Source organism: Malus domestica, chromosome 02 (genome assembly GCF_042453785.1).
Source record: "Malus domestica chromosome 02, GDT2T_hap1".
NCBI lineage: Eukaryota > Viridiplantae > Streptophyta > Magnoliopsida > Rosales > Rosaceae > Malus > Malus domestica.
This window is the reverse complement of record NC_091662.1, coordinates 412,415-439,888: the sequence shown is the minus strand read 5'-3', so window position 1 is coordinate 439,888 and position 27,474 is coordinate 412,415. Positions and strand designations below refer to the sequence as shown.

At 35.5% G+C, this 27,474-nt stretch overlaps 2 protein-coding genes and 1 long non-coding RNA gene across 4 annotated transcripts; 1 reads left to right on the top strand and 2 right to left on the bottom strand.

Moving 5' to 3' along the window:
• The first annotated feature begins 136 nt into the window (after positions 1 to 136).
• On the top strand, positions 137 to 7,442 carry LOC103456353 (DNA-directed RNA polymerase 3, chloroplastic). Its single transcript, XM_029108214.2, has 19 exons — positions 137 to 996; positions 1,425 to 1,628; positions 1,752 to 1,885; positions 2,056 to 2,125; positions 2,262 to 2,320; positions 2,491 to 2,608; positions 2,928 to 3,041; positions 3,497 to 3,628; positions 3,776 to 4,192; positions 4,400 to 4,450; positions 4,780 to 4,850; positions 5,007 to 5,091; positions 5,290 to 5,442; positions 5,731 to 5,805; positions 5,890 to 5,979; positions 6,228 to 6,275; positions 6,354 to 6,468; positions 6,571 to 6,674; positions 6,765 to 7,442. The coding sequence occupies exons 1-19, from the start codon at positions 223 to 225 to the stop codon at positions 6,873 to 6,875; spliced, it is 2,925 nt and encodes a 974-aa protein (XP_028964047.1). The 5' UTR covers positions 137 to 222; the 3' UTR covers positions 6,876 to 7,442.
• Positions 7,443 to 16,386: 8,944 nt separating this feature from the next.
• LOC103446825 (uncharacterized) lies at positions 16,387 to 17,432 on the bottom strand (the record flags this gene model as incomplete). The annotated part of the gene is made up of 5 exons (XM_070804651.1): positions 16,387 to 16,648; positions 16,798 to 16,848; positions 16,977 to 17,042; positions 17,166 to 17,176; positions 17,264 to 17,432. Coding segments are annotated over 5 exons (417 nt in total), but the record flags the coding sequence as incomplete, so codon positions are not given.
• A 19-nt stretch (positions 17,433 to 17,451) lies between these two features.
• On the bottom strand, positions 17,452 to 21,344 carry LOC139188023 (uncharacterized). Of its 2 annotated transcripts, none has more exons than XR_011571120.1 (4): positions 21,025 to 21,344; positions 20,822 to 20,929; positions 20,434 to 20,518; positions 17,452 to 17,619 (listed from the first exon to the last, which is right to left on the bottom strand). It is a non-coding gene; the product is annotated as an uncharacterized lncRNA (long non-coding RNA). The 2 variants fall into 2 exon arrangements; XR_011571131.1 differs by lacking the exon at positions 17,452 to 17,619 and adding an exon at positions 20,268 to 20,318.
• Between the last annotated feature and the right edge of the window lie 6,130 nt (positions 21,345 to 27,474).

The following is a 27,474-nucleotide window of genomic DNA, read 5'->3' as shown; positions in this document are numbered from 1 at the left end:
TATGGAATATGGGCCTTTTGAGCTTTTCAAATTATCGGTGCGTGGGCCTTTTGGGCTTCTAAAGGTATTGGGCGGACTTTTTTTTTTTTTTTTGCCACCAAAATATTAACGTACTTTATTTTTGTTGGGTAAAATATCCCGAAAATGGACAACAGAAAGGTTTAAGCGAGGTTTCATCTTCTTCCAGAGCAGCGTCTCGCTCTCACTCTCTCTCTCTCAAAAATGGCTTCCACAGCCTCCTTCTCTCCAAGCCCGCAGGCTCAAACGTACAGCTCCACATGGCGGAAACCGCCGAAGCTGAGCCACAAGTTCCTCTTCAGCTCAGCCTCCAACCGCCTCTTCTTCAAGCCCTCGCTCTCTTCCTCCACTCCTTTCCCCCTCAGCCTCAAGCCCCCTCCCGAACCGGTCCTCTCCCACCTGGTCCGAGACTCCGTCCAAGACAATCTCGTCGAAAATTCGATGAATTTACAGCTACCCATCAGAGAATTTCACCTAATTACGCCCGAGGAATCGGCGCCCAGGATTTTTATCCAGGACCCGCCGTGGATTGCCGCACTCTTTCTGAAAGGCATGTACAAGAAGGCCAACCAGGAGTTGAAATTGGAGTCGAAGGAAATCGACCGGCGGAAGTATAATTTGCTTCGGCGGCGGCAGATAAAGGCGGAGACGGAGGCGTGGGAGAGAATGGTGGAGGAGTACAAGGATTTGGAGCGAGTAATGCGGGAGAAGAAGCTGGCTCCGAGCTTGCCGTACGTGAAGACCTTGTTTTTGGGGTGGTTTGAGCCGCTGAGGGAGGCGATTGCGAGGGAGCAGCAGGTGCAGCAAACGAAGAAGCACAAGGCGGCGTTTGCGCCGCACATTGATTTGCTCCCGCCGGATAAGATGGCGCTGATTGTTATGCATAAGATGATGGGCTTGGTTATGGTGGGGAATCAAGATGGGTGTGTGCAGGTTGTTCAAGCTGCTGTTCATATTGGGATGGCCATTGAGCAGGAGGTGAGTTCTAATTCCTAATCTTTTGTGTGTGTTTCGAATTTTCGATGATGATATGATATGTATTGGTTTTCAAATGCACCCTAAGTTAATGCGAGATGATGTGCACTATAAAAGCTAAAGGTTTAAACTTTAAGGATATTACACTCATGAAATGTTGTTATGATAATCGGGATTTCTTGTTTATGTATGGACAAGTTTTGGAATTAAGCATACTGATTAGCTCATTTATTGATTTGTTTTGAAAAGAAAATGACTTTGCTCAGCTGTTTTATTAAGACTTGTAATTGAGGAACTTCAGTTAAGAGAAAGGGAACCTTTTGCAAATTTCATGCAATAGCTTTTCATCAAAATTTCCTTGTTTGTAATCACTGTCAACGATATCACGGAATTAAAGTTGAAATATCATATATTGTTACCTTACAATTCAGGTTAGGATTCACAGTTTCTTGGAGAAAACCAAAAATTTCCAGAGAAAGAAGACTGCCGTTGCTGATGAAGACAGTCTGATTAAGGAGAAGGAGATACTGCGGAAACGTGTTAATGTTTTAATTAAAAGAAAAAGACTGAGGGAGGTGCAAAAACTCTTGGTAAAAGAAGAATTTAAACCCTGGGGTCGTGATACACAGGCTAAGGTTTGTTGCTTTCAGAATTTTTTTTTCTCAGTATGAGGAAGCGTTTTTTATATTTTAGATTACATAATATATTGTGGGTGCCCATTTTTATTTTTGGGTTTTTTATGCAATGTGATTTTGCAGCTGGGAAGTCGTCTGATAGAATTATTAACAGAAACAGCTTACGTACAACCTCCACTTAACCAGTTGGCTGATGGTCCACCTGATGTTAGACCGGCCTTTAGGCACAGATTTAAGGCTGCAGCAAAAACTCCAGGGTAAGACTTTATCATGGTATTTGCCTCTGCAACTAGTTGAAGTATCCGAATATGAAGAACTTTTGTGGTGATATGGACACCTATGTATTTTCGTAAAGGATAACCATTCATATACCTTAAACTCTACCACTATTCCTTTGTTATAATGTAACTTCTTTTGGTCCTTATAGGCAGAAACTTGTGAAGAATTATGGAGTTATAGAATGTGATCCCCTAGTTCTTACTGGGCTTGATAAAACTGTAAGTTGAGATATATTTCCTTTGTTTCTGTTTACTTGTTCAGTACACTTGAAATCAGTTTGCAACTTGTTTCTTTACATTTTTACATTGGACATATCTGTGCGCTCCAGCTATTTATGCCTTTGTTTCTTTACAGGCTAAACATATGTTGATTCCTTATGTGCCAATGTTGGTGCCTCCCAGAAAGTGGAAAGGGTATGAGATACAGTATATGAAATTCATTTAGCATGTTCTCGTTTTGTTTCTTTAGCAGGAATGCGGTTAAGAAATAATCGAAATCTTATTCAAGTTGACTTTTGGCTAGTAAAATGTCAAACAAATCAGAAGCCTGCACTCAGATGCCCATAAAATCTAAATCTTTGCAGGTATGATAAGGGTGGTCACTTGTTCCTACCTTCTTATGTCATGCGTACTCATGGATCTAGGAAGCAGGTAGATACAATGAGGAATATTTCTGGAAAGCAGATGCAGAAAGTATTCGAGGTACATAAATTAGAGTTCCATTCTATGTTTCCCTTGTATAATAGGTCAAGACCAGAGCTTTTGCTCAGTTATCTAGTTAAGACTTGGTGAGATGCTAAATTAGAGTTCCATTCTCATTGTTCCTGTCACTGCCCCTTTCTGATGGATTAGTGACCGAGAATACTGGGTGCAACCATTAGTAGTTATCTGTGATGGAACAATAGATCATGAACTGAACTTTCCCTGTGCATAGAGGCAAACAATGATCTATTCTAGTTCTTTAACATGTACTTTCTCTTACACATGTGAAAATGATATTCACTTTTGATGGCATGTGCAGGCCCTAGATATGCTTGGAAGTACCAAATGGAGGGTGAATAAAAAAGTACTTAACGTGGTGGAGAGCATCTGGGCTAGAGGTGGCAACATTGCAGGCCTGGTTGATCGTGAAGATGTGAGCACATAATGATCTCTTGAATTTATTAAGAACTTGTTTGTATTCTACCTTTTATTCTACCTTTGTGTTACTATATTGTCCAGAGATAAACCTATGAATCTAACGGCCATAGCATTAGTATAAAGTATGAGCACCTATACGGTGCCAGGACCCCAATGTGGGATAGCTCTTGTTTCTCTTTTGTGAAAATTTTAGCGTAACTTAATTGGATGATGTATAACTTTCTGTCAAATAACAAATTAGTCCTGATATATCTGCCTCGAGCTACAATGATCCAAGAAAAAGAAAGAAACTAGAGTTAGAATAATGTAGTTACTTCCCTTGTCAGTAGAGTTTACTGGTTTTGTTGGTGGATTTTCGTTACAGCAACATATTTTGGGTTTGTTGACATCATTTTGTTTGGATTTTGCTTTTAAATTTCATCTGGCTTAAATATCCTTATGGGATTGTAGGTTCCAGTGCCAGATAAACCACCGCTTGAGGGTTTAACAGAAATTCAGGAATGGAAATGGAGTGTAAGAAAAGCAAAGAAGATTAACCAAGAAAGGCATTCTCTGCGATGTGACACAGAACTTAAGCTCTCTGTAAGGTCCCCATCTGATTAGATAGTATTTTATTTATTGATAAAATGTTTATGATATTTTATTGTGTTATTTTGCAATTTTATATGGTCACCACCTTTAGATTTCACTTTGTGAGAAATAATATTGAGTGAACTGATTCTGAAATAGGTTGCTCGCAAGATGAAGGATGAGGAAGGCTTTTATTATCCTCACAATCTTGATTTTCGAGGCCGAGCATACCCAATGCATCCACATTTAAATCATTTGAGTTCTGATCTCTGTCGAGGAGTCCTTGAATTTGCTGAAGGACGACCATTAGGGAAGTCTGGTTTACGTTGGCTGAAGATTCATTTAGCAAACCTTTATGCGGGCGGTGTTGAAAAGCTTTCGTATGAGGAACGGCATGCATTTGTGGATCATCACATTGATGATATATTTGATTCAGCAACAAACCCTGTAAATGGAAACCGATGGTGGTTAACAGCTGAAGATCCTTTACAGTGCCTAGCGGCTTGTATCAATCTGTCAGAAGCGTTAAATAGCCCATCACCACATACTGTCATTTCTCATTTGCCCATCCACCAGGTAAATTGCTTTCTTAGTCGTTAGAGTGGCAAAAAGATATACCGTAGTTTATGCAAGTTTGTTTAGGATTATCTAATACTCAAAACCATATATTTTCAAAAGTTTATGCAAATGATAAGAATTTTTTAACCTATTTGTGTGGGTCAAATGATAATTTATTTTTAATTTTTCCATTTATATTTCATTGATGAGCTTTCAATTTTCTAGGATGGTTCATGCAATGGCTTACAGCACTATGCAGCCTTGGGAAGAGATAGTGTAAGTTGGCTTTATCCTCATTGATATAAGTTTTCTGTTTACATCTTCATGTTACTGCACTCTAATTTTCTTGTACTCCATTATTTGTTCTGCTTATTTATTCTACTTTTGTAGTAAATGAACTATAGACGTCATTATCTAGAAAATTTGATTGTAAAGGGCTTTTTACATGCAGATTTTCTTAAGTTTTCCTCATTTACTATTTGTTCTGGGGTCGAAACATTCAGTGTTCTGTTATATATAATATAATATAGGAACTTATTTTCTTACTTTTATTTTATGTAAAAGTTTTGCTTTGTTGTTGATTTGAATTGCTGTGATATTCTCAGTTGGAAGCAGCTGCAGTCAACTTAGTAGCTGGAGAGAAACCTGCCGATGTTTACTCAGAAATTGCTGCAAGGTATATTAAATTTCCACATTTTACTCATTAGGTTTTTCTTCCTTTTAGATGTGCGACAAGCATAAAAATACGAGAGAATAGTGCCACGAGGTGAAAAAATATTAGATGAAGAGGTAACATGACTAACACTTATCTTCTATATCTATATGTTGTCAGGGTACATGAGATTATGGAAAGAGACAGCAATAAGGATCCGACTACAAGCCCAAATGCTTTATTAGCCCGAGTCTTAGTTAATCAGGTTGATCTTCCTTGCTTCCTCTGGAGTTCAAAGTTGCAATATGCTGTCTAAATGAGTTTTTCTACTTATTAAATGTGGATTTCTTTAGTTATGTAATTCTGCATGCGAGAATGTATATAGTGCTTATAGATTATAAAAGTCTGTATGCATAATTGCATATTTATGAAATTAACAATCTATGGTTTTGGAATCTTTCAGATTGACCGGAAATTGGTGAAACAGACTGTCATGACTTCAGTGTATGGAGTTACTTACGTTGGGGCACGCGAACAAATAAAAAGAAGATTAGAGGAGAAGGGTCTTATTACAGACGATAGACTACTTTTCACTGCAGCTTGCTATGCTGCTAAAGTAAGCAAATAGCCACCTTAGTGTACCTGCGACCAAATATTTGTGGATCAAGATTTAACCGTATAGACGTTTCTTTGATTTCCTCATTTGGATAATTAATTGATAATTAACATGCAAATGCAATGCATGGTTTGCCGATTTAATATGTTAGATTTAAAGATGATTACCTCATGTTATTCTCCTTGGCCAGTTTAGGTTCTAAAGAAAAACATAAGCTGCTTTCTTATAAAGAAAAACATTAACTTTTGTATCTAGATCATACCTTCTAATTTTTCATATTTTCCACAGGTTACTTTGGCTGCCCTTGGTGAGATATTCCAAGCTGCACGTGGTATAATGGGCTGGCTCGGTGATTGTGCCAAGGTGCGGTTACTTTTTTTCTTGGGTCATGTTCTGGACGCTAAATGATAGGCCTGGTAGATAAGTTGAGTCATCAAACTTTTGCAGGTGATTGCTTCAGAAAATCAACCTGTGCGTTGGACTACTCCTCTAGGTCTTCCTGTTGTGCAACCCTACTGTAAAAATGAACGACATCTTGTAAGTTTGGCAGCTTAGTTAAATATTAAATTTACATCAACAGGCAAACACCGCAAACCATTATCTGGAAAAATTCCATTTCAGATGAAATTGTTTAGTACAGAATGTCAGGATATGTTGCATGATTGCATCTACTATTGCATTCATGCATCGTTTCTTCTTTCCATGTTGCTACTGATGGGGCTAAAGTTTTAATTTATTAATTTTGTAGTGACAATTTAGTAACTAATCCCTCCTTGGAGTTGCAGATAAGAACATCCCTTCAGGTTTTAGCCTTGCAGCGGGAGAGTAACTTGGTAAGCGCTGCTTACTCAATGTTCTCTTTCCTTAAATGTTATATGAATTGTTGCAGAGTTAACATTTGTCTATTACAGATAGATGTTAGAAAACAAAGGACTGCATTTCCTCCAAATTTTGTTCACTCACTTGACGGTTCACACATGATGATGACTGCACTTGCCTGCAGGGACGCGGGCCTGCGTTTTGCAGGTTTGTCTCAGTAGTCTGGTCTTTAACTCTACTGGTTTACTTCTCACTCACATGTTGAAATATGTTTAAGTTCTCACATGCATGTTAAAAAAATGTTTGTAGGGGTACATGACTCCTTCTGGACTCATGCATGTGACGTAGACCAAATGAACGAGATACTTCGGGAAAAGTTTATAGAGCTCTATAGCATGCCGATACTTGAAAATGTAAGTAGAAACTTTCCTCTCAGCAGCCCATCCTGAATTAAATTGCATGTTTATTTCCATTGACTTCATAATAACTCTGCCTGTTCCCAGTTGCTAGAAAGCTTCCAAGCATCATATCCAGCGTTGACATTCCCTCCCCTCCCAGAAAGAGGTGACTTCGACTTGCAAGAGGTTCTGGAATCTCCATACTTTTTCAACTGAAACGTGAGCAGCAAGCAGTGATAACGATGTTCGAAAAACATTGCCACACGTATCAGATGCCACTCCTGGAATGACCGAGAAGCTGTAGTAAGAGTTCATTCGTGTATGCATTTAAACGTGAAGTGGGAAACGAAAACCTAAGGTTGCTTTTGTGAAAGACGAAGGACAAACTTTGATTTCCCACGATCAGCGAGTCTACACGATTCTCATGGGTATCGATCATCTGCAGTGTTAACGATCTGGTTCATTTTACCCATGTACAGAAAGCGCGACTCTTCTACAGAAATTCAAGGTTGTATTCTCTGATATAGAAGTCAAGAGAAGCAGATACGAAGCAGCAGCCAGCGTAGGAGGTCATCTTAGTGGTGCTCAAGTCACGTATGCTTCTTTTCATTGTATTCCAACGTATAACATATTAACATATGTTTTATCGGTATCAGAGTAGGAGGAGAAAAGATCATTCTTTAGACATACATGATACATGTACACTTTGCCAATGGAAGTTCTTGCAAATTTGTGAGCAAGAGCTGTAAAGAAATGAAATAAATTTATCAATAGTTCGGTTCATCGTGTTTGGAGTCGTATTTTGCGCATCACTTTGTATTACTGAGTACAAGCATAAGTTTCTCCAGCACCGGCAGTAGCGATACTTGGCTGTTGTTAAGCAAAGATTGTCCTGCACATACAGAACAGGCCTCCGAGAGAGGACCGTTCACTTCATTTGAGTTTTGACCAGAACCCTAAGGAGATACAGAAGAAAAATATGCTACCCCTTAAAACCTCACTGCTTGTAAAGTTGTAAGAATGCTGAAGAAATATCTCAAATCAACAAAAGCAGGTTTCATTTATTTATGAGCCAGATCTTAATCAGGAGTTGGGAGGCTCACATCAGCATTGTAAACTTTACAACCCCATCTGCTTCATCCACAGGGACCATTTTACAGCCTCCAAATATTCATCGTTTCTTCGCAGTGCAGCGATAAGATTGATATAGGTTATCCTATCAGGTTCTAAACCATTTTCTCTCATTTCCTTGACCAGATGGACAGCATTTTCGACCATTCCTGCAATTCCATACGCCTTAATCAACGTGTTATGGCTGCACAGATCAGGTCCAAGTCCGCATTCTTTCAACTCAGTCACACTGGCAACTTCATCAATCCATCCTTGCTCTCCATAGTATTGTTGTAAGTGTAATGGTCAGAAGCGAGTTTTTTTTTTTTTCATTCCCTGCAAAACACTTCTAAAACTTTCCATTTGGCTTTCTTTCCAATAAGCATCCAACATGGTATTGTAGGCTTCCAGGGAAACCGAAAATCCTTTGAACTGCATCTCTTCAAATGTTGAAGTCATACTTCTGAAATCTTTATTTCGCCCGTAAGCAGCTATAATAGAATTGTAAGAGATCATGTCAACCAAACGCACTTTTGAGCCATCCTGAACAACTCCCTAGCTTTGTTCAGAAGCTTTGCTTTCCCGTATACATTGAGCATGACATTGAAGGTTATGTTATTAGGGACAAAACCACGTTGAAGTCTCTGAGATCTCATTGACTGGCAAAGCAGGAGAAGAGCAGTTTATGACACAGTTGTACATTTCCTGATCCCATGTCGCTCCACTTTTGAAGAGTTTATAGAACAGGTCCTTCAACTTATCAAGCCTGCCACATCGTTGATAAATCCGGAGCATATCACGGAACATGTAGATGTCTGGAACACACAATTCCCTCCTGTTTTTCCATTGCGTCTAGAACAGAGCAAGCATCTTCCAAAGAAGCAGCTTTACATACAAACGATTCCAGAAGATTTTAACTTGAAATAAAGTTTTTCCGCTTCTATTAACAGACCTATGATGCTATAGGTGTCAATCATTGTGCACATGATATATTTTCACAGCATCTTCAAGACGACCCAACTCTTTACGTGAGCAAATTAAAATACAAGTTATCTTCAAAGGGCGGACCCTTCCACAGTTTTACCCCCAACACTTTGATAGTATCGTCGACCAAGCAGTATTTACATAAACCATGACAAGAATGGAACAAGAAGTCTGGCTGACAAGAATGTGCTGATAGAAAGAACCTCTCAAAAGGTAAGGCACTTTACAAGAATGTCATGGTTAGAACAAAGTTGCAGAAAGTATGTGGAGCTGAGTTCCAGTAGTACATCATTACAATAGTTTTAGCATAACCCAAATGCCCATCTAGCAACAAAGAGAAGTAGGATATGACTTCTTTCACCGCATAAAATTTGTAATACAATAATGTTATTCAAACCTTCAAATAGCATTCTAGTAATAAACCAACCTCAGGTAAAGCAAACTTGCATAGCGAAAGCAAGCTGCTCATCCAAGATCATGAATACCAGAACCAATCATTGGCAAATTCGAGTAGCAAACACTTAGAATTAGTGTTCCTGAAGCCTTGCTCAAAACTGGGAACCGCATGAATGTTGGCACCAACTGTGTTAGACAGAGAACTCATATACTTGATACTGAATTATCTTAGTTTTCTGTATATAGTAGGTCCTACAATATGCTAAACAGAAATACAGAATTCCCCCGTCTGGTGCAGGGGCCGATCGTACTTTTGAGAGGTGCAAGCCCTGCAATTGTAACCTGCAATTCTCCCGTCTTAGTTTCCCTTTTTTAACGTTATTTTCTCGTTTCTTTGAAGTTGATATACTTATTTTGTTTTCTCGGTTTTTTTTCCCAGTTTTTATGTAGTTGCTGAGTTTTTGCCTTGTTTGAATGAGTGTTTTTTTTTTTTTTCATAAAAAAAAAATTGTTTTTCTGCTTATTTTGTTTTCTGGTTTTTTTTTTCAATTTTTAACTTTATTTCCCTCCTTTTTTTTAATAATAATATTAAAAAAAGATGTTTTTCCTGCTCATTTTGTTTTTTTGGGTTTTTTTTTCCAATTTTTTGTAAGTTATTTTTCTCCTCGTTGATTTCTCTGTAGTTGTTGTACTCATTTTGTTTTCTATGTTTTTTTTTTTCGGTTTTTACAAAGTTATTTTCCTCCTTTTTGGTTTCTTGTAGTTGGTGGCTTCTTGTCTTGTTTGAATGAAGTGTTGTCTTGAATATAAAAATATATATATATGTTTTTCCAGCTTATTTTGTTTTCTGGGGTTTTTTCCAATCTTTTTTACATTATTTTTCTACTTGTTGATTTGTTTGTAGCTGTTGTGCTCATTTTGTTTTCTGAGCTTTTCTTCTTCTTCAGTTTTGATGTAATTTTCCTCCTGGTTGGTTTCTTGAAGTTGCTGGACTCTTCCTTGTTTGAGTTTAGGTGAAGTGTTTTTTTTTAATAATAATATAAAAAAATTCCTGCTCATTTTTTTCTGGGTTTTTTTTCAAATATTTTTGGCTATTTTCCTCTTTGTTGGTTTCTTTATAGTTGATGGGCTTTTCCGTTGTGTGAGTGAAGTGTTTTTTTTTAATAATAAAAAACAAAATGTTTTTCCTACCCATTTTCTATTTTGGGGTTTTTTGCCAATTTTTTTTAAAATTATTTTTCTACTTGTTGTTTTCTTTGTAATTGTTGTGGTCATTTTGTTTTCTGTGTTTTTATTTTCCTTTTTTTTCCAAAATTATTTTCCTCATTGTTGGTTTCTTATAGTTGTTGCGTTTTGTTGTTTGAATAAGTGTTTCTTTGAATAATAAATAAAAAATATTTTTGTGTAATTTATTCTGCAGGCAAAGAGTGAGCAATATTCAATTTGGGATTATTGATGCTGCTGACCTTAAGCCAACCCTAGATTCGAAGTTGTGGGGTGACTGGAGCAATATAAAGATATGGGATAAGGCTCTTCTCCACTCTGAGCTTAAAAATGTTATCAGGTAATAAGGTGTTCTTCATACCTTAAAAATTTTGTGCCTTTTTAAGATTTAATTAAGTTGCTTTGAACCACTTTAGCATTTTTCTGTTTACTTAAATTACATGTCATTATTAAAATATTAAGAGAGCTTTTTTTCACTATGAATATGATGATAGATTTGCATATTTTTATTCTCATTTTAAATTTTGAAATAAGCTTAGTTCACCTCTTCTTTGTTCATGTTTCATTATTTTCGACTTCTTTTTTAGAGAGGCTGGTACAAGTTAGTTGGTAACAATTAATTATTTTTTAGGGATTCATAACGTACCATCATATTAGTACGTATTAAAATAAACATTTCATAGCGTACAAACATATTGATACGTATCAAAATAGACATTTCATAGCATACCAACATATTGGTATGTACTAAAATAAGGTACATTAAAATTCAAATACTTATTGTTCATCTATCCTTCCATATTTATTCTTTGGGATAATTGACACTTATTACTATGGTCTAATGATATTCCTCTTCACTTGTAAATGATAGGTCTTAGGTTCGATTTTCACCAAAGACAGATATGAAGGTAAGTCCACCTTCCTCTTTAGTGTAGATAATATCGTTTGTTCAAAATAAAATGTGGGGTAATTAAAATTGTATTTATTATTTTTCAGATATCGTTCTGATTATAAAATCAGAGAAAAAATGACATATGCATGGTTGATTAGAAAATGATAATATCAGACTTGATGGCAATTCAATTGGATTAATCAAATTCCCTACCTCACATCACAACCAATTGAACAATCTGAGGGTTGAGTTCAAGCTGTTGGTAGACCGACTGATTTCAGTCAAAGTCGGAGATGATGTTAACTTGGTTGAGTCACCTCATCAGCCTTCATCTGCCACTATAAGAAATTTATATTGCTTTATATTTAAGTCAAATTACATTTTTTTAGGTTAAATTTAATTTTAATACTTAATTATTTGTTAATTAGGGAATATTTTGCCTCTCTTTTACCACCCGATTCTGTTATCGGTGGAGGAGAGATTTCATGGTCCATTTTATGCAGTCACGGATTCACGTCTCATGGCTAGCTATAATTTTTTGGAGAAAAATATATCAATATGTGCTAGGAGAAAAGTGTATTGACATCAAGGAGTGTGTCGAAAACAATGGAACGATAAGAGGATACTTAAGTACAGTGTAGAAAATGGTGATCATTATGACAATGAAACGTAAATATATTTAGAATCAGTTCCATTACACAAATAAATTTAAACTAAAGATTCAATTATTTCACTTTACAACATATAAAAGTTCATTGTGTGTTGTAGAACATTGGGATAAATTCTCTAACATTAGCCTATGCATCTTCCTTGGAGCAGAACCTCAAATTATGCGGTCACATTGGTAGCACACTTTTCGCCAGTGTGGTTGAAAGCAATTTGGTATTCCACCTTCTACTCTTGGGCGAGTTGCGGTTCATAACCTTCCTCAGTCACTACATCCTTCTTCTTCACTTTTATTAATGAACCGTCTGGTAACGTTTTGAAAGATTGTTGGATGTAGTCCATAGTTGTGGAATTATAAGCCAACCAGATGGCTCATTAATAAAAGTGAAGAAGAAGTATGTAGTGACTGAGGAAGGCTATGAACCACAACTCGTCCAAGGGCAGAAGGTGGAATACCAAATTGCTTTCGACCATATCGGCGAAAACTGTGCTACCAATGTGACCGCAGAATTTGAGGTTCCGTTCCGAGGAAGACGCACAGGCTAAGGCTAGAGAATTTATCCCGATGTTCTATGACACACGATAAGCTTTTATATGTTGTAAAGTGAAATAGTTGAATCTTTAGTTTAAATTTATTTGTGTAATAGAACTGATTCTGAAATATGTTTATGTTTCATTGTCATAATGATCACCCTTTTCTACACTATACTTAAGTATGCTCTTTATCGTTCCATTGTTTTCGACATATTCCTTGATATCAATACACTTTTTCTCCTAGCACAGTTTGATATATTTTTCTCCAAAAAATTATAGATAGCCATGAGACGTGAATCCATGACCACATAAAATGGACCATGAAATCTCTCCTCCATCGATAACATAATTGAGTGGTAAAAGAGAGAGGCAAAATATTCCCTAATTAACAAATAACTAAGTATTAAAATTAAATTTAACCTTAAAAAACGTAATTTGACTTAAATATAAAGCAATATATATTTCTTACAGTGGCAGATGAAGACTGATGAGGTGAAGGAACTGAGTTAACTCAACCAAGTTAACATCATCTCCGACTTTGACTGAAATCGGTCGGTCTACCAACAGCTTGAACTCAACCCTCAGATTGTTCAATGGAATTTGATTAATCCAATTGAATTGTCATCAAGTCTGATATTATCATTTTTTTAATCAACCATGCATCTGTCCTTTTTTCTTTGATTTTATAATCAGAACGATAATTGATCTGAAAAATAATATATACAATTTGAATTACCCCACTTTTTTTTTTTGAACAAACACCGTTATCTATACTAAAAGGAATATGGTGGACTTAGCTTCAAATTTGCCTTGAGAAGAATCGAACCTAAGACCTCTAACTTACAAGTGAAGAGAAATACCATTAGACCCTAGTACTAATTACCAGGGAATAAATATGGAAGGATTGATGAACAATAAGTATCTGAATTTCGATGTACCTTATTTTAGTACATACCAATATGTTGGTATGCTATGAAATGTCTATTTTGATATGTATCAATATGTTGGTACGCTATGAAATGTTTATTTTAATACATACTAATATGATGGTACATTATGAATCCCTAAAAAATAATTAATTGTTACCAACCAACCTAACTAACTTGTACCAGCCTCCGTAAAAAAAAAAGTCAAAAATAATGAAACATGAACAAAGAGGAGATGAACCAAGCTTATTTCAAAATTTAAAATGAGAATAAAATATGCAAATATATCATCATATTCATAGTGAAAAAAAAAAGCTCTCTTAGTATTTTAATAATGACATGTAATTTAAGTAAACAAAAAAATGCTAAAGTAGTTACTTGTCAAATCAACTTAATTAAATTTTAAAAAGGCACAAAATTTTTAAGGTATGAAGAACACCCTTATTACCTGATAAAAATTTTAAGCTCGTGGAGAAGAGCCTTATTCCATATCTTTATATTGCTCCAGTCACCCCACAACTTCGAATCTAGGATTGGCTTAAGGTCAGCGTCATCAATAATCCCAAATTCCCAAATTGAATATTGCTCATTCTCTACCTGCAAAATAAATTACACAAAAATATTTTTTATTTATTATTCAAAGAAACACTTCATTCAAACAATGCAAAACGCAACAACTATAAGAAACCAACAATGAGGAAAATAATATTGAAAAAACGGAAAATAAAAACACAGAAAACAAAATGAGCACAACAACTACAAAGAAAACAACAAGTAGAAAAATAATTTTAAAAAAATTGGAAAAAAAAAACCCCACAAAACAAAATGGGCAGGAAAAACATCTTTTTTTTTATCATTCAAAAAAATACTTCACTCAAACAATGGAAAAGGCCAGCAACTATAAAGAAACCAAAAAGGAGGAAAATAGGGAAAATAAATTTGAAAAAAAAACCCAGAAAAATGAGCAGGAAAAATATTTTTTTATTATTATTAAAAAAAAACACTTCACTCAAACAAGGGAAAGTCCAGCAACTTCAACCAGGAGGAAAATTACATCAAAACGAAAGAAAAAAAAAAGCCCACAAAACAAAATGAGCACAACAACTACAAACAAATCAACAAGTAGAAAAATAACGTAAAGTAGATTGGAAAAAACCTCAGAAAACAAAATGAGTTGGAAAAACATATTATTTTTTTTAATATTCAAGACAGCACTTTATTCAAACCAGATGAGACGAGAGTCCAGCAACTACAAGAAACCAACAAGGAGAGAAAAAAAAAAACCAAAGAGCAAAAGGAGCAAGATTTTTATTTTTATGATGAAAAAAAACCACTTCACTCAAACAAGGCAAAAGCTCAGGAACTACGTAAAACTGGGGGAAAAAACCCAAAAAACAAAATGAGCATATCAACTACAAAGAAACCAATAAGGAGAAAATAATATAAAAAAAAGGGAAAACCCAGAAAATAAAATGGATAGCAAAAGAGTGTCACGTAGAAAAGCAAGGAGCCCTGGAAGGATGAAAATGCACAGAAGGAAAGGTGAGGACAGAGGGGAGAGAAGAGGGAAGACTAAGAATTTGCACAAGTTTTATTTTCTTGCCAAGGCACAAGTTATCAGTTTAAGGGGAGTTGATCCAACGGTTGGTTGGGAACATATAATTCTGCAAGGACGGTTGGTTGGGAACATATAATTCTGCAAGGACGGTTGGTTGGGAACACATAATTATGCAAGGACGGTTGGTTGGGAACATATAATTCTGCAAGGATGGTTGGTTGGGAACACATAATTATGCAAGGACTGAAATCTTCTGCATGACACAATAATTCTGCAAATCTTCTGTACCTAATAAAAGCCCTGGCCTCTCTGTGGTTTCTTTAAAAACGCAACACCTGTCCATTTACTTACAACGTTAACTTCTCTGTTATCATTTGGGTGCAAACTGATGAAGGGGAACAATTTATTTTCTCTTTGTGATTGGTACATACAAATCTATCATTTTAGTTGTACATAAGTATTTAATGTAAATTAATAGAATACAAATGCAAATTGAAAACCTTATTTATACCATGTGGCTTTAGCTGCTTTAAACGATTTCTGAATTGTTTAGAGATATGTGTGTTAAATTGTGGTTATAGTTTCAATACTGGCATTGAAGCGCGGGCTTCTTTTTAATTATATAGATAACAGTACACTAGAAGTTAGGCGTATTTTATTTCCTGGAATTCGACAAACCGAAGTAATTCTTTCTAAGATTGGATAAATCTCCCAGCAAGGCAGCAACCACCTTTAACATGCAAAGACAATTTCGACTTCAGAAGCTTTTTTTAAAAAAATTAAAATACACCCCAAATTACCTTTAACATGCCATTATAATTTATCTTCAAAAGGAGGGTCCTTCCACAGTTTTGTCCTCAGCACTTTCATAGTATCATCGACCAAGCAGTGTTTTACATAAGCCATGACAAGAATGGAACAAGAAGTCTGGCTGACAAGAAAGTGTTGATAGAAAGAACCTCTCAAAAGGCGAGGCACTTTATCAATCCTTCCTGCCTTCTCATATGCTTGCAGAATAGTATCAAGAATCGAGGAATATTGGCACCCCATTGTCAGCATATCGTCAAGAGTCCTGATGGCCCCCTCTTCATGATCATGCTTGGCTTGCAAGTTTATTAGAGTGTACAGGTTAGACGAATTAGGTTTGTACCCCAACCGCTTGAGCTCTTTATAGTACCGTTCTGCTTTCTTATAATTGTCAGCTCGACCCCAACCTTCAATCATTGAACAGTAAGTTGTTTCATCAGGCTCTAATCCAGCATTCTTTAAGCTTGATTGTGGCCACGAGGATGATACAATTCCCAACTAGCCTCCTCTTGGCCCTAAAGGAGTGGCGAATTCCCAACTAGCCAATTCCGGGCCCGAAAGAGATGAATAACAATAATTTATCACCAGTTATCCCTTTTTTATAAAAAGCAAAAAATAAAACGAAACATCTTTTCAATACCTCGTTGAGACATACCAATTTCCATAAGAAGAGTCCTAAACAATGATCATTGTATAAGTAATAACTAATGATGATTGTACAATTTTGTTTCCATGAAAAAAAAGGCATGTTTCTGCTCTTACAATTACAGAGCTAACAAATCCAAACGCTACTATAGGCTTCTTCAAGTGCCCTCTTCCTGCTTATCTCTCCACTCCACCCCCCTGCCCTACCGCCCTCTTCCTGCTCATCTCTCCGCTCCACCCTCCTGCCCTACCACCTCTCTCTGCTCGCACCTTCATCATTTCTATATCGTCAAAAGTGTATCCGTGCATATCATGCCCCCCTCCTCCAAGTGGTGGTGGTTGTGGACCCATGCCGCCAGTTGGTCTTTAGTTGCCCTGAAACTGTAGGGAGCATACTGCCCCTTGTCTGCCAGCACCAAATCCTGCTTGAGAGCCTTGACTCACACCCTATCAATAAACCCATCAGATCAGTTAACAAAATCTCTTTGAATTGTTTCAACATTTAAAATGTGCAAGGTCATCTAAAGAAAACATAAGAGAATGCATACAAGTAACAATCCCTAAACCACTCTTACCGCATCAGTTTCATTCTGTAGAGGATGTCCCTTGCTTGCTGCTAGAGCTGCAGCAAGCTCTCCAGCCTATTCGATTGAAAACACCAGCATTAGAACCATGTCATAAACAAAGCTAAAAACAATTAAAGAGTTCAAATATTGCCGGCATTAGGATCCTCTTTTCCCATTATACAAAATCAGCATTAGAACCATGTCATAAACTAAGCAAAAAACATTTAAGAGTTCAAATATTGCCACTTTGCCGGCATTAGGATCATCTTTTCCCATTAAACAAAATCAGCAGGTACTAAGGGTAAAAAACACGGCGATCTTATTTTGAACTATCTTACGAGCTTTGTTAATCATTATTTGTTCAGCATTTTCTTCCTGGTACTTCGCAATTTTCGCTTCAATAGCATGAACATTTATTCCTTCCATCAAGTCAAATGCTAGAAAATGATTCTTCTCTTTGTCGGACTAACTTATCATCAATATATAACCGTAAGTAACAGTCAAGCTGAAAAATTATGCACATAGAGAGAGTTACATGCTTGCAATCCTCTTCCTAACAACAACCTCCATGTTCTGGGGATTAGAATTGGTAATTTTTATTACCCCTTCAGCCTTCTTGCACATCAATGATATCTTAAGTTATGTGTTCCACCTGTTATGAACAGCTAAGACATAAATTTCTCAATATTGACAAAGACATCAATAGAACAAGCTGGGAATTTAAGGAAAACAAAAGGAACTAGAAGCATAAACAAAAAGAAATGAGTGGCATAAAATTCAAATGTGCAATAAGAAAAAAACCTAGGAGGAAGTGGAATAAACGATGAAATGTTTATATAAATGACATTAAAAAATAAATTTAGAAGAATATAGCAAACAACCCATATTACCTCCTACGCTTGAGGAAGCTCAAGCTAACATTAAACCTCACGAACATGCCAAACACCATAATCAACAAGTCGGGAAAAAACTGAACTCAATTTAGCTTCCAACTTCATTTTCTTCTCCAGGAGTTGTTTTTTTATGTTAAAAGGGTCGTGCAAAATTTATTACAGTAAGTTTTGTATAACATTAATGTAGAGATCAATAAAATAAATTAAGAAAGGGTTGCACATACCACAAGTAGGGTTCTGATTCTTATAAAAGTGCATGACTACCATCCTTAAGAAATTAAGCGCTCCCACCATAAAGGAACCTTGGATCACTTCAAAATCTCACCTATAGATGATTTTATCGACTTGATAGAGGCCATTCTATCTCAATGGCTGTTTCTATTCTCTAAGATTTCTAATTAAATTAAGGCATGATAGAATTTCAGCGGGGAAATAAAACCTCTTGCAACTAGACTGGAGAAGTGAATAATACCACAAGTCAATGATATCACACCTATTAACAACGAAATAGATAATATAAAGTTGAATCGATAGAGATTTTTTCTTTATTAAATAAAAATAATTTCACTGAAGCACAGAGTTAAAACAAGTGAACAATAAGTACACCAGAAGACACATAAAATATAATTAAAAAAACCCTACGGTGGCCCCATTGACATTAATGCTTGAAGTCATAACCTATAATACATGCAAATTGATATTAGGCGGTTCATGACAAAAATCTTAAATCAACATCGCACCAATAGTATTAACAAAGAAAAAAATAACATAAAGTTTAATAGATAGTAAATTTTTCATTCTTTATTAAAATGAAACAATTTTACTACCTGACAAGAAAGTTGAAGGAGAGAGAACTGGGGAAGGAGATAGCATTAGAAATAAAGATATCGGGGTTTTTGTATAAGTCTATCAACTCGGGTCATCCATCATCGTCCCCAAGTATACCTTTCACACACACCTACAATTGTGTAACAGAGGGAGTGTAGCAGTAGATGATTTCGAATGCGGCTCCATAAGCAATTAGTCATTTATAATCTTAAATGTATTATCATTTAACAAACTGCGCTTGATTTTGGGTTCAACCTTCAATCGACCCAAAATCAAGCGCAGTCTGCTAAATGATGATACAGTTAAGGTTATAAATGGCTCATTGCTTATCAAGCCGCCGCCGAAATCATTTACTACTACACACCCTCTATATGTTACCCAATAAAAGGCGTGTTAGATGACCCCAGCTGAGAGACTTCTACAAAAACCTCGATATCTTTATTTCCGACACTACCTACGCCTCCGATCCTCTCTCCTTCAACTTTCTTGTAAGGTGGTAAAATTATTCTTTTCAATAAAGAATGAAAAACCACTATCTAATAAACTTCATGTTATCTTTTTCTTTATTAATACAACCGGTGCGATGTTGCTTAGGATTTTGGTCATGAACCGCCTAATATCACTTTGGTTGCATGAGGTTATGACTTCAAGTGTTAATGCCAATGGGGCTACTGTAGGGCTCTGTTAATTCTATTTTATGTGTATGTCTTCTAGTGGACTTATTGTTCACTGGTTTTAACTTTGTGCTTAAGTGAAATTATTTCTATTTAATAAAAAAAATAAAAATTTCCATCAATTCAACTTCATATTATCCATTTAGTTGTTAATAGGCGTGATACCATGGACTTGTGGTATCATCCACTTCTCCAGTCTAGCTGCGAGAGGTTTTACCTTCCCGCTGAAATCATGTCAGGCCTTAATTCAATTAGAAATCTTAGAGAATAGAAACAGCCCTTAAAACTAGGTGGCCTCAATCAAGTTTATCTATACATATGACATTTTAAAGTGATCCAAGGTTCCTTTAGAAATAATATGGTTGGAGCGCTTAATTTCTCAAGGGCGATAGTCATGCACTTTTATGAGAACAAAAATCAGAACCCTACGTGTATATGTGCAACCTTTACTTAATTTATTTTATTGATCTCTACATGAATGTCATACAAAACTTACTGTTATAAAATTAGTAATAATAAAATAAATTTTGCACGACACATGAAAGAACAACTCCTGGAGAAGAAAATGATGTTGGAAGCCAAATTGAGTTCAGTTTTTCCCGACTTGTTGATTATGGTGTTTGTCATGTTCGTGAAGTTTAATGTTAGCTTGAGCTTCTTCAAGCGTAGGAGGTAATACGGATTGTTTGCTATATTCTTCTAATTTTATTTATTAATGTCCATTTATATGAACATTTCATGCTGCTTTTCATGGTTTATTCCACTTCCTACTAGTTTTCTTTCTTATTGTTTTGAATATGAGAATTTTTTTGCTACTCATTTCGTTTTATTTATGGTTATGCTTCTAGTTTCCTTAAATTCCAGCTTGTTCTATTGATGTCTTTGTCAATGTTGAGAAATTGATGTTTTAGCCGTTTTGCCTCAACCAAGGTTTTGTTATTACTTTTCTTCTGCCACTGTCTCAGAAAATATAAATACAATTAATTTTAGACTGAATCATGCATCCAGTCGCATAACTACATCAACATCAACCACATCTGTGATTCACATAGCAGGGATGGGATGTTATACCTCTCTATTTTGCTACGCGGCCATTCTTCATTGTAGGCCGATAGTTTGGTCAGCCAAATGTGTCGTTGCCAATCTGGGGTCTTTCCTGCAACACAGCAATCAAGTGTACGAGTTACAGTGGTCATGATCATATATCAGCAAATGTAGGATATTTCTGGGATCCATCTCTTTTTACATTCAAAAGTGCCAAGGATGCCAGTATTTAAGTTTGGGGGTTGGTTCATTCTCTGTCCTCAACACGGTTCGAGTCCACATGGGTATATATATGTTTTGGGGTGATCAGGTTTTCAATAGGTTTATTACGGGGAGAAGATAATACAGGCATACTCATTTACAAAAAGTTTCCACATCCAACAAACATGGTTCCAGCAGAGATGGGTGTTTATACCTTTCAGATCCAAGGTCGCGGCGACTTCGAGATTTGCTTTGCCATTTTGTCAACTACATTTGCAGCTTGAGGATTCTTTTTCTCGGATTTCCACTCGATCCGAGCCACCTACATGCACAGAGAGATGGACATTTGAGCTATGCAGTGACATTGAACCATTCTTAGCCATACGGAGCTGAACATTTCACGACATGAGTTTTTACCTTTCTTATGCTCGGATCTGTGGTTCTGAGACGATTTGCTCCCGATTTCTATTTTTCCGGCGACAGATCCGTGAGCAGTCTACGCACATTTTAACTCAGAAAATGAATGGATGTTAGATTCCTTTGTCTTTTGCAGCAGTAAATGAGTTTGGGAGTGGTTCTGCCTCGTTCTTGAAGAGGGCGAGACACGGATTGCTGGGTTTGAAGAATGAAGGAGTAGCTATGGTTTTTCTCGAGAATTAGAGAGAGCGGTTTCTGTGATTTTCTTGAGAGATATCCCTCATCTTTAGAGAAATGAGAGAGAGACCTAGGGTTCTATAAAGCATTCAGAACTGGGAGAGAGATCTAGCCTTTCAATTGGAATCCTAGGGAGCTCCCATTCCTGATGCACGACACGTGTGCGCATTCTGAGCCTCCGTGCTACCCGAGGAGAACCGGTTTGAATGAGAGGGAGAGAGAGCCGCTCTGGGCTCGAGACAAATGCATGCAGAGCATCCAAAGCTTGGTCACAAACAGCTAGGTTTTGGTGCACGTGTGCGGTATACGTGTGCCAAAGGGTTAGTTTTCACAATCTGTTCATGGATCTTTTCAGGGCCCAGATTCTTTTGGTTCCCAGGGCTGCCAATCGTGCTCCATGTTCTTTTGCATCAGGCCCCATGACCCGTGCCAAAGTCCAAATTTTTAAATCCAGGTGCTCTCCTATCTTGTATTTCTTTTTTTTCTTTTTTTTTCGTTTCTTTGTTCGTTTAGTTAGGTTTCTTTGGTGTCTTTGATCTCATTTTTGTTTTTCGTGTTATTTAGTTTTTTTTCGTTTCTTTGTTCGTTTAGTTAGGTTTCTTTGGTGTCTTTGATCTATTATTGTTTTTCGTATCTTGAGGACAAAGCGTGAAATAAGTTTGGGGGTGGGAAGGTATAATTTTAGAATTTTAATTTTGAGTCAAATAAAATTTTCATTCTTTTTAAGTTAATATCCATAGATTATTTTAAACGTTAAAACAAATGGACATGGTTAAGGTTAATCCCACATTTGAGTCTTTTCTATTTATCATTGCTTAGACACTAATTCATAAGTTATACTTTGAAAATTTGCACATTCACACCAACATGATTTGTGTGGAGTGAGATTGAAACATTTACTTTTAGTCTAAGTGTATTTTAAATTATTGTTCTAGTTATTATTATGAATAAAGTAATAATTGTTCCACCCAAGGCTTTGTCTAGTAACCGGGCCAGTTCTACCTAATCAGCAATGATTTTCGCGTTAAATGGTAGAGTTTTGGCATGAGGCAGGGTGGTTAGTTGGTTTCGTAGCCTTTCCAACTCGAGTTAATATGTCCTTAAGGGTGTTATACACCTAGTGCCCTAAAGCCTTAGTGGTTTTGGAGTCATTAACCTAAAGCTCGATATATGGGTTGGATCGAAAACTTAAGTGAACTGACATTGCACAACCACTACTATTACTAAAAATAAAAAATAAAAAAAGAGAGAGAAAAAATCAAAAAGAAGAAAAAAAATATGATAGTTATGTTTCAAGTTATGTTGGTTCACTTTACACCGAAGGAAGTTTGTGAATTCTTTTCTAATCGATTCTAAATGGCTTCGACTCTGTAATGGGATTGGCTGGAACTTTTGAAAAGATGTTATGATGTTTAACGTTTTCTACAAATTGCAACTTTGAAGGTGAAATTTTTTGTCATTTAGTTTTAGTTTAGTTTCTAGTTTGTTAGCTTTTATTTTTGTTTTCTAGTTTGGTTTTGCTTGAGGACAAGCAAAAAGCTAAGTTTGGAGGTATTTTGATGAGTCAATATTATATTATATATTTTACCCCATTCTTAGTATAATTTCGTAATTATTTTGGTAGAATTTTGATACTTTGCTTTATATTTTCAATATAGGACATTCGATTTCCTCTGAATTAAAACATGATAAAATGGACGAATTTTGGAGTGATTCAAATTGGAGGACGTTCGTGTGTCTCTTGGCTTGTTTGTGTCAAAATTTGGGATTTTTCTACTAAGTGGTTATTTTCTCGCAATCAAAGAAAGAAGCAGTGCGCGTTACTGGAAAGTGACGTTTTTGGGCTTAAATTGCGTTTTTTGAGCTCAATATGACCTCAAATGGGTTTGTGGCCTACTAGAGAAGTGTTCATAACAGTTCAAGCTTTAAATCCATCTCTTTTGGGCCAGGTTTGGAGCTGAATTGGGTCCAAAACGTGGCTGTGCAGATTTTTGGACGAATTTACCAACTTAATTTAAGATTATGTTTCCTATTTATTTCAATTTATTAGGTTTCTTAGTTTTATTCTAATACCTTTTACTATGAGGATTTTAATTTGAGTAGTATACATAAGCCTTTTTGGCCAGCCCTGGGGGGAAGGTACGCAAGATTTGAGAATAAGATATTGGCTAGAGCTTAGATATTTTCAAACTTTATTCTACAAGGTGTTTTCATTCTTTTTCTAGTTTAATACAATTCTTTTGATTTTAATTATGAATATGCGTAACTAATTCTTTTTGTTAGGGTGAAACCATGATCCTTAGCAAGAATATGTAGTTTCTTTTTAATTTTCTTATAAATTTATGCATGCAAGTTTTGGATTGTTAATCACTGTGCTTTAAACTATGTATTTGTCTTAGTGATTCGCGACCATTAAGATATTTATAAAAGTAATTTGATGCAATTTGGGCGAAGGATTGTCTTTAAAATTTACTAAGGCTTCGTGTGGTTAATATGTGTAGCTACTTAGGATGGACGACACGTCTTAGGAGTTATATGGTTTTTCAAAAGGTTTTCACAAAACTTAATAAGTTTTGCATGTTCATATTCGATCTGGACGTCACAGACGTGTTACATGTTAGATATACGTTCTATATTGAAGGTTCCAAGTAGGGCATACTTTAGGAAAATCTAACCTTCAAAATATGCATGTGTAATTCATAAGGAATTAAAAGAACTACGTAAGATTGTTAGGGTGACGGCAGAACCCTAGTATTTTCTCATTTTGAATTCTAAAAATTGTTTCCTTTTTCTTTTTCTAAAAATTGTAGATTTTAATAACCTTTTTAATTAATTTCGTTTTTCTAAATTTAGGTAATTAAATCACCCTTTTTTCATTTTTGTTTTTAAATAATTAACTAAAATTTTGGTTTTTCATAAATTGTTTTAAATAATTTATGCGGAAAACGATCTTGCTTGAGCTGTTTATACAACAATAACCTTGTTATCTTGCAAGTATTTTGTGTGATTTTAACCTCTTTGCGCATGTACCTAAAAATCCTATAACATGTGTCAAGTGATGAGTAAGATAGGTAGATAGGAAAAGACAAATAAGAAAGGTAGCTAGCTCATGAAGTATAACACGTGCTCTTCATTTCGACAATGTAATTATCTGCTATCAACAAAAAGGTGTCATTCACATATGTACACGTGATCAATTAGTCTAACGGTACTCAGTCTTCTCTTTGTTAACAGGCTCAAATTAGGGTCACTAAAAAACTACATGGTGCGATACTTAAAATTGGTTTGTATTTTGGTTACACCCGAACGAGACACTAGGAAAAGGAGGACGGGAATTAGATATCAAACTCTTAATTAGTCGGAGTAAAAGTTGAAACTCCTGGTGAGTTACAAATGGTTGGTTTAGAAAAATACCATTAGGCGCGCGATAAGTGGTAACGGCGTCAAGGAGGTCCATGGCAAGAGAAAGAGCAGGATTCTATGAATTTCTAAGCTCCAAAAGAGAAACAATTATCCAAAATATAAATTCTCAATACATAATTTTTAATAATGATCATTTCACAAGTAATAGATCATGATGATTGTACAATTTTGCTTCCATGAACAAAAAGAATTACAGACTTGAAGAAAAGTTATGATCCTAACAAATCCAAATGCAACTCAAAGGCTTCTTCAAGTGCTCTCTTCCTGCTCATCATCGTCAGAGGCGAAATCATCAAAAATTTAACTAAGAGGGGCACCTTAAAAAATTGCTCTCTTCCTCCTGCTGTTGACGGTGGCAATGAGTTAGTGACAACCAAATTAATAAATTAATAAAACTTTTTTCTTGGTTAAAAAATAAATTAAAATGTGTATATTAATAAATTTAAATATTTTAATGGGAGGCATTGAATAAAATACACATCAATTAATTTGAATTAAGGACACATCAAGGGGTTATAATCAATATATAATCTAACATCAGGTTTTTATTAATTTCAATCTTCTTCAAGGATTAAAGTTAAAAAACTCTTATTTTTATTATTCTCAGTTATGTTATTGTTTAGATTATACAATAAAAAACAGTTTGATAGTTATCTAAACAATAATAATATACAGTTTAGTGGCAACTTAATAGAATTAATACGAAATTCTGGTACATATAGCAATCAATTCAATTCAACGCTCATACTCTGAGACTTGAGTTCAAGCTTCTAGTGAAGAGATTAATCTCAATCAAACAAGAATATGAGGTTAGCGAGTGTGAGCTGAATCAATTTCTATTTTTCATCATTCATCATATTATGGTTCTACGTATCTTGGCTTAATTTGTGAATAAGATGTTATACTAGGACCCTATTAGTATTGGATTGATGAGGTACTTGTTAGGTGAACTATAATGGAGATAGTTATAGGGTCATAAATCAAGCTATAGCTCGAAATGCCACAAAATTCAACTCCAACTCCAATGGGGAGTTAAGCTAAAAAAATTGGGACCCACCATAGCCAAAAGGCTATCAGGCTGAGTATGTTGAGCCGAAATTGGATCCCCTCCTGAGCAAATGGTGGGGATCCTCATGACCCACTAACACGGGCTGTTAGATTTTGATCAAACGGTTACAAACAGGATCCCTCTAAATTTATAATAATTGTAACCGTTGGACCCTGTTAGTGGGTCATGAGGATTCCCACCATTTGCTCAGAAAGGATCCAATTCCTGCTGAGCCCACCCAACAGCCCGATTGTGGAGCCCATCACCAACTCCTTTTTGGGTTTCTTGACAGCTGAGTGGACGCATATAGCTCAAAAACCCATGAGGAAAATCATGCTTTTATGTTTAGACAAAAACATGGCCTGATTTCTTTTCAAAAAAAAAAAAAAGGGGCCTGATTTGGCCATATTTTACTTGATCAGAAAACATGTTTTGGAAAAGTTCAAATATAGACCGCAAATTATAGGGATTCTAATTGAAAAAAGATGCGGAGCCTTTAGAATTGGATTATATTTGTGACCCCATTTTTAAAAATATGATTCTACTTAATCCTTACTATCTCGACTCATTTTAATCTATTTTCTCACTTTCTATCGACCTTAAAAAAATCATGTCTCGATAATATTATTTTCACATGATATAAGTAGTACTTAATAAATTTGAAGAGTACACTTAAAACTAATAAATTATTTAAGGACTATATTTAACTCTTTCGATTGGAGATGATATATTAATATGGTCTACCGCTATTTATTAAAAATAATTTCTTACATAGCTATAATTCTAGACATGGCTATACATAACCCTTTCGGTTGGAGATGATCTTAGTTTTGAAATAATAAGCTTCTCAGTCCAACTCCAAACACATAAATTCTCAATCCAAATTCATTGAGCTTCACATAAAATAATAAACTAACTCATAATCACAAAATAGGAAAATTATTGAGCAGGTTCAAAACTCAAATGTAAACCGACCTCAGTTGATAATAAAAATATGTAGGATTAAATTATTAGCTATGTAATTGGTATTATATCTGATTATCTCTAAAAAATAGTGGGCTTTTTAGCCAAAATGATCCCTGAGATTTGTATAACTAATCATTTTGGTCCCTGAGATTTGAAATCAATACAAGTGGTTTATGAGATTATCCACCATCAATCATATTGGTCATTGAATGAAAAATTATGTTAAATAAAGATCAAAATGACAAAATTACCCTCAATATAATAAACAATGGGCCAAAATGATTTGAAAAAAATTAAGGGTATTTTTGTCATTGTATCCTTATTTTATGGATTTTTTTTCATGGAATGATTAAAATGATTAATTGTGGACAAACTCATGAACCAATTCTATTGATTTCAAATCTTAGGGAACAAAATGAGAAGTTATGCAAATTTCAATCACTATTTTTGGCTAAAAAGCCAAAAATAGTAAGTGGTCATCATTTCCCAAGCTTAATTGCTCCCTTTTGAGCCATTAGCACGATTGAGTGTTGTTACTCTCTAATTTCAAGTGGAACGTCTTAAATAATTAAATTCGACTCAATGATATAGTAAGTTTAGTACCCAATTATAAGGTAACCAATCGTATGACTTATTTTATTTCTCCAGGAAAATATTGTTGTCCCAAACCCAAACAAAATATACGTGTCATACCACAACCTATAACACAACGACACCTGTACATTCACTTTGGAAGTCCAATAATGTTTCGATTCAATTGGCTTGCTGCACAAGAA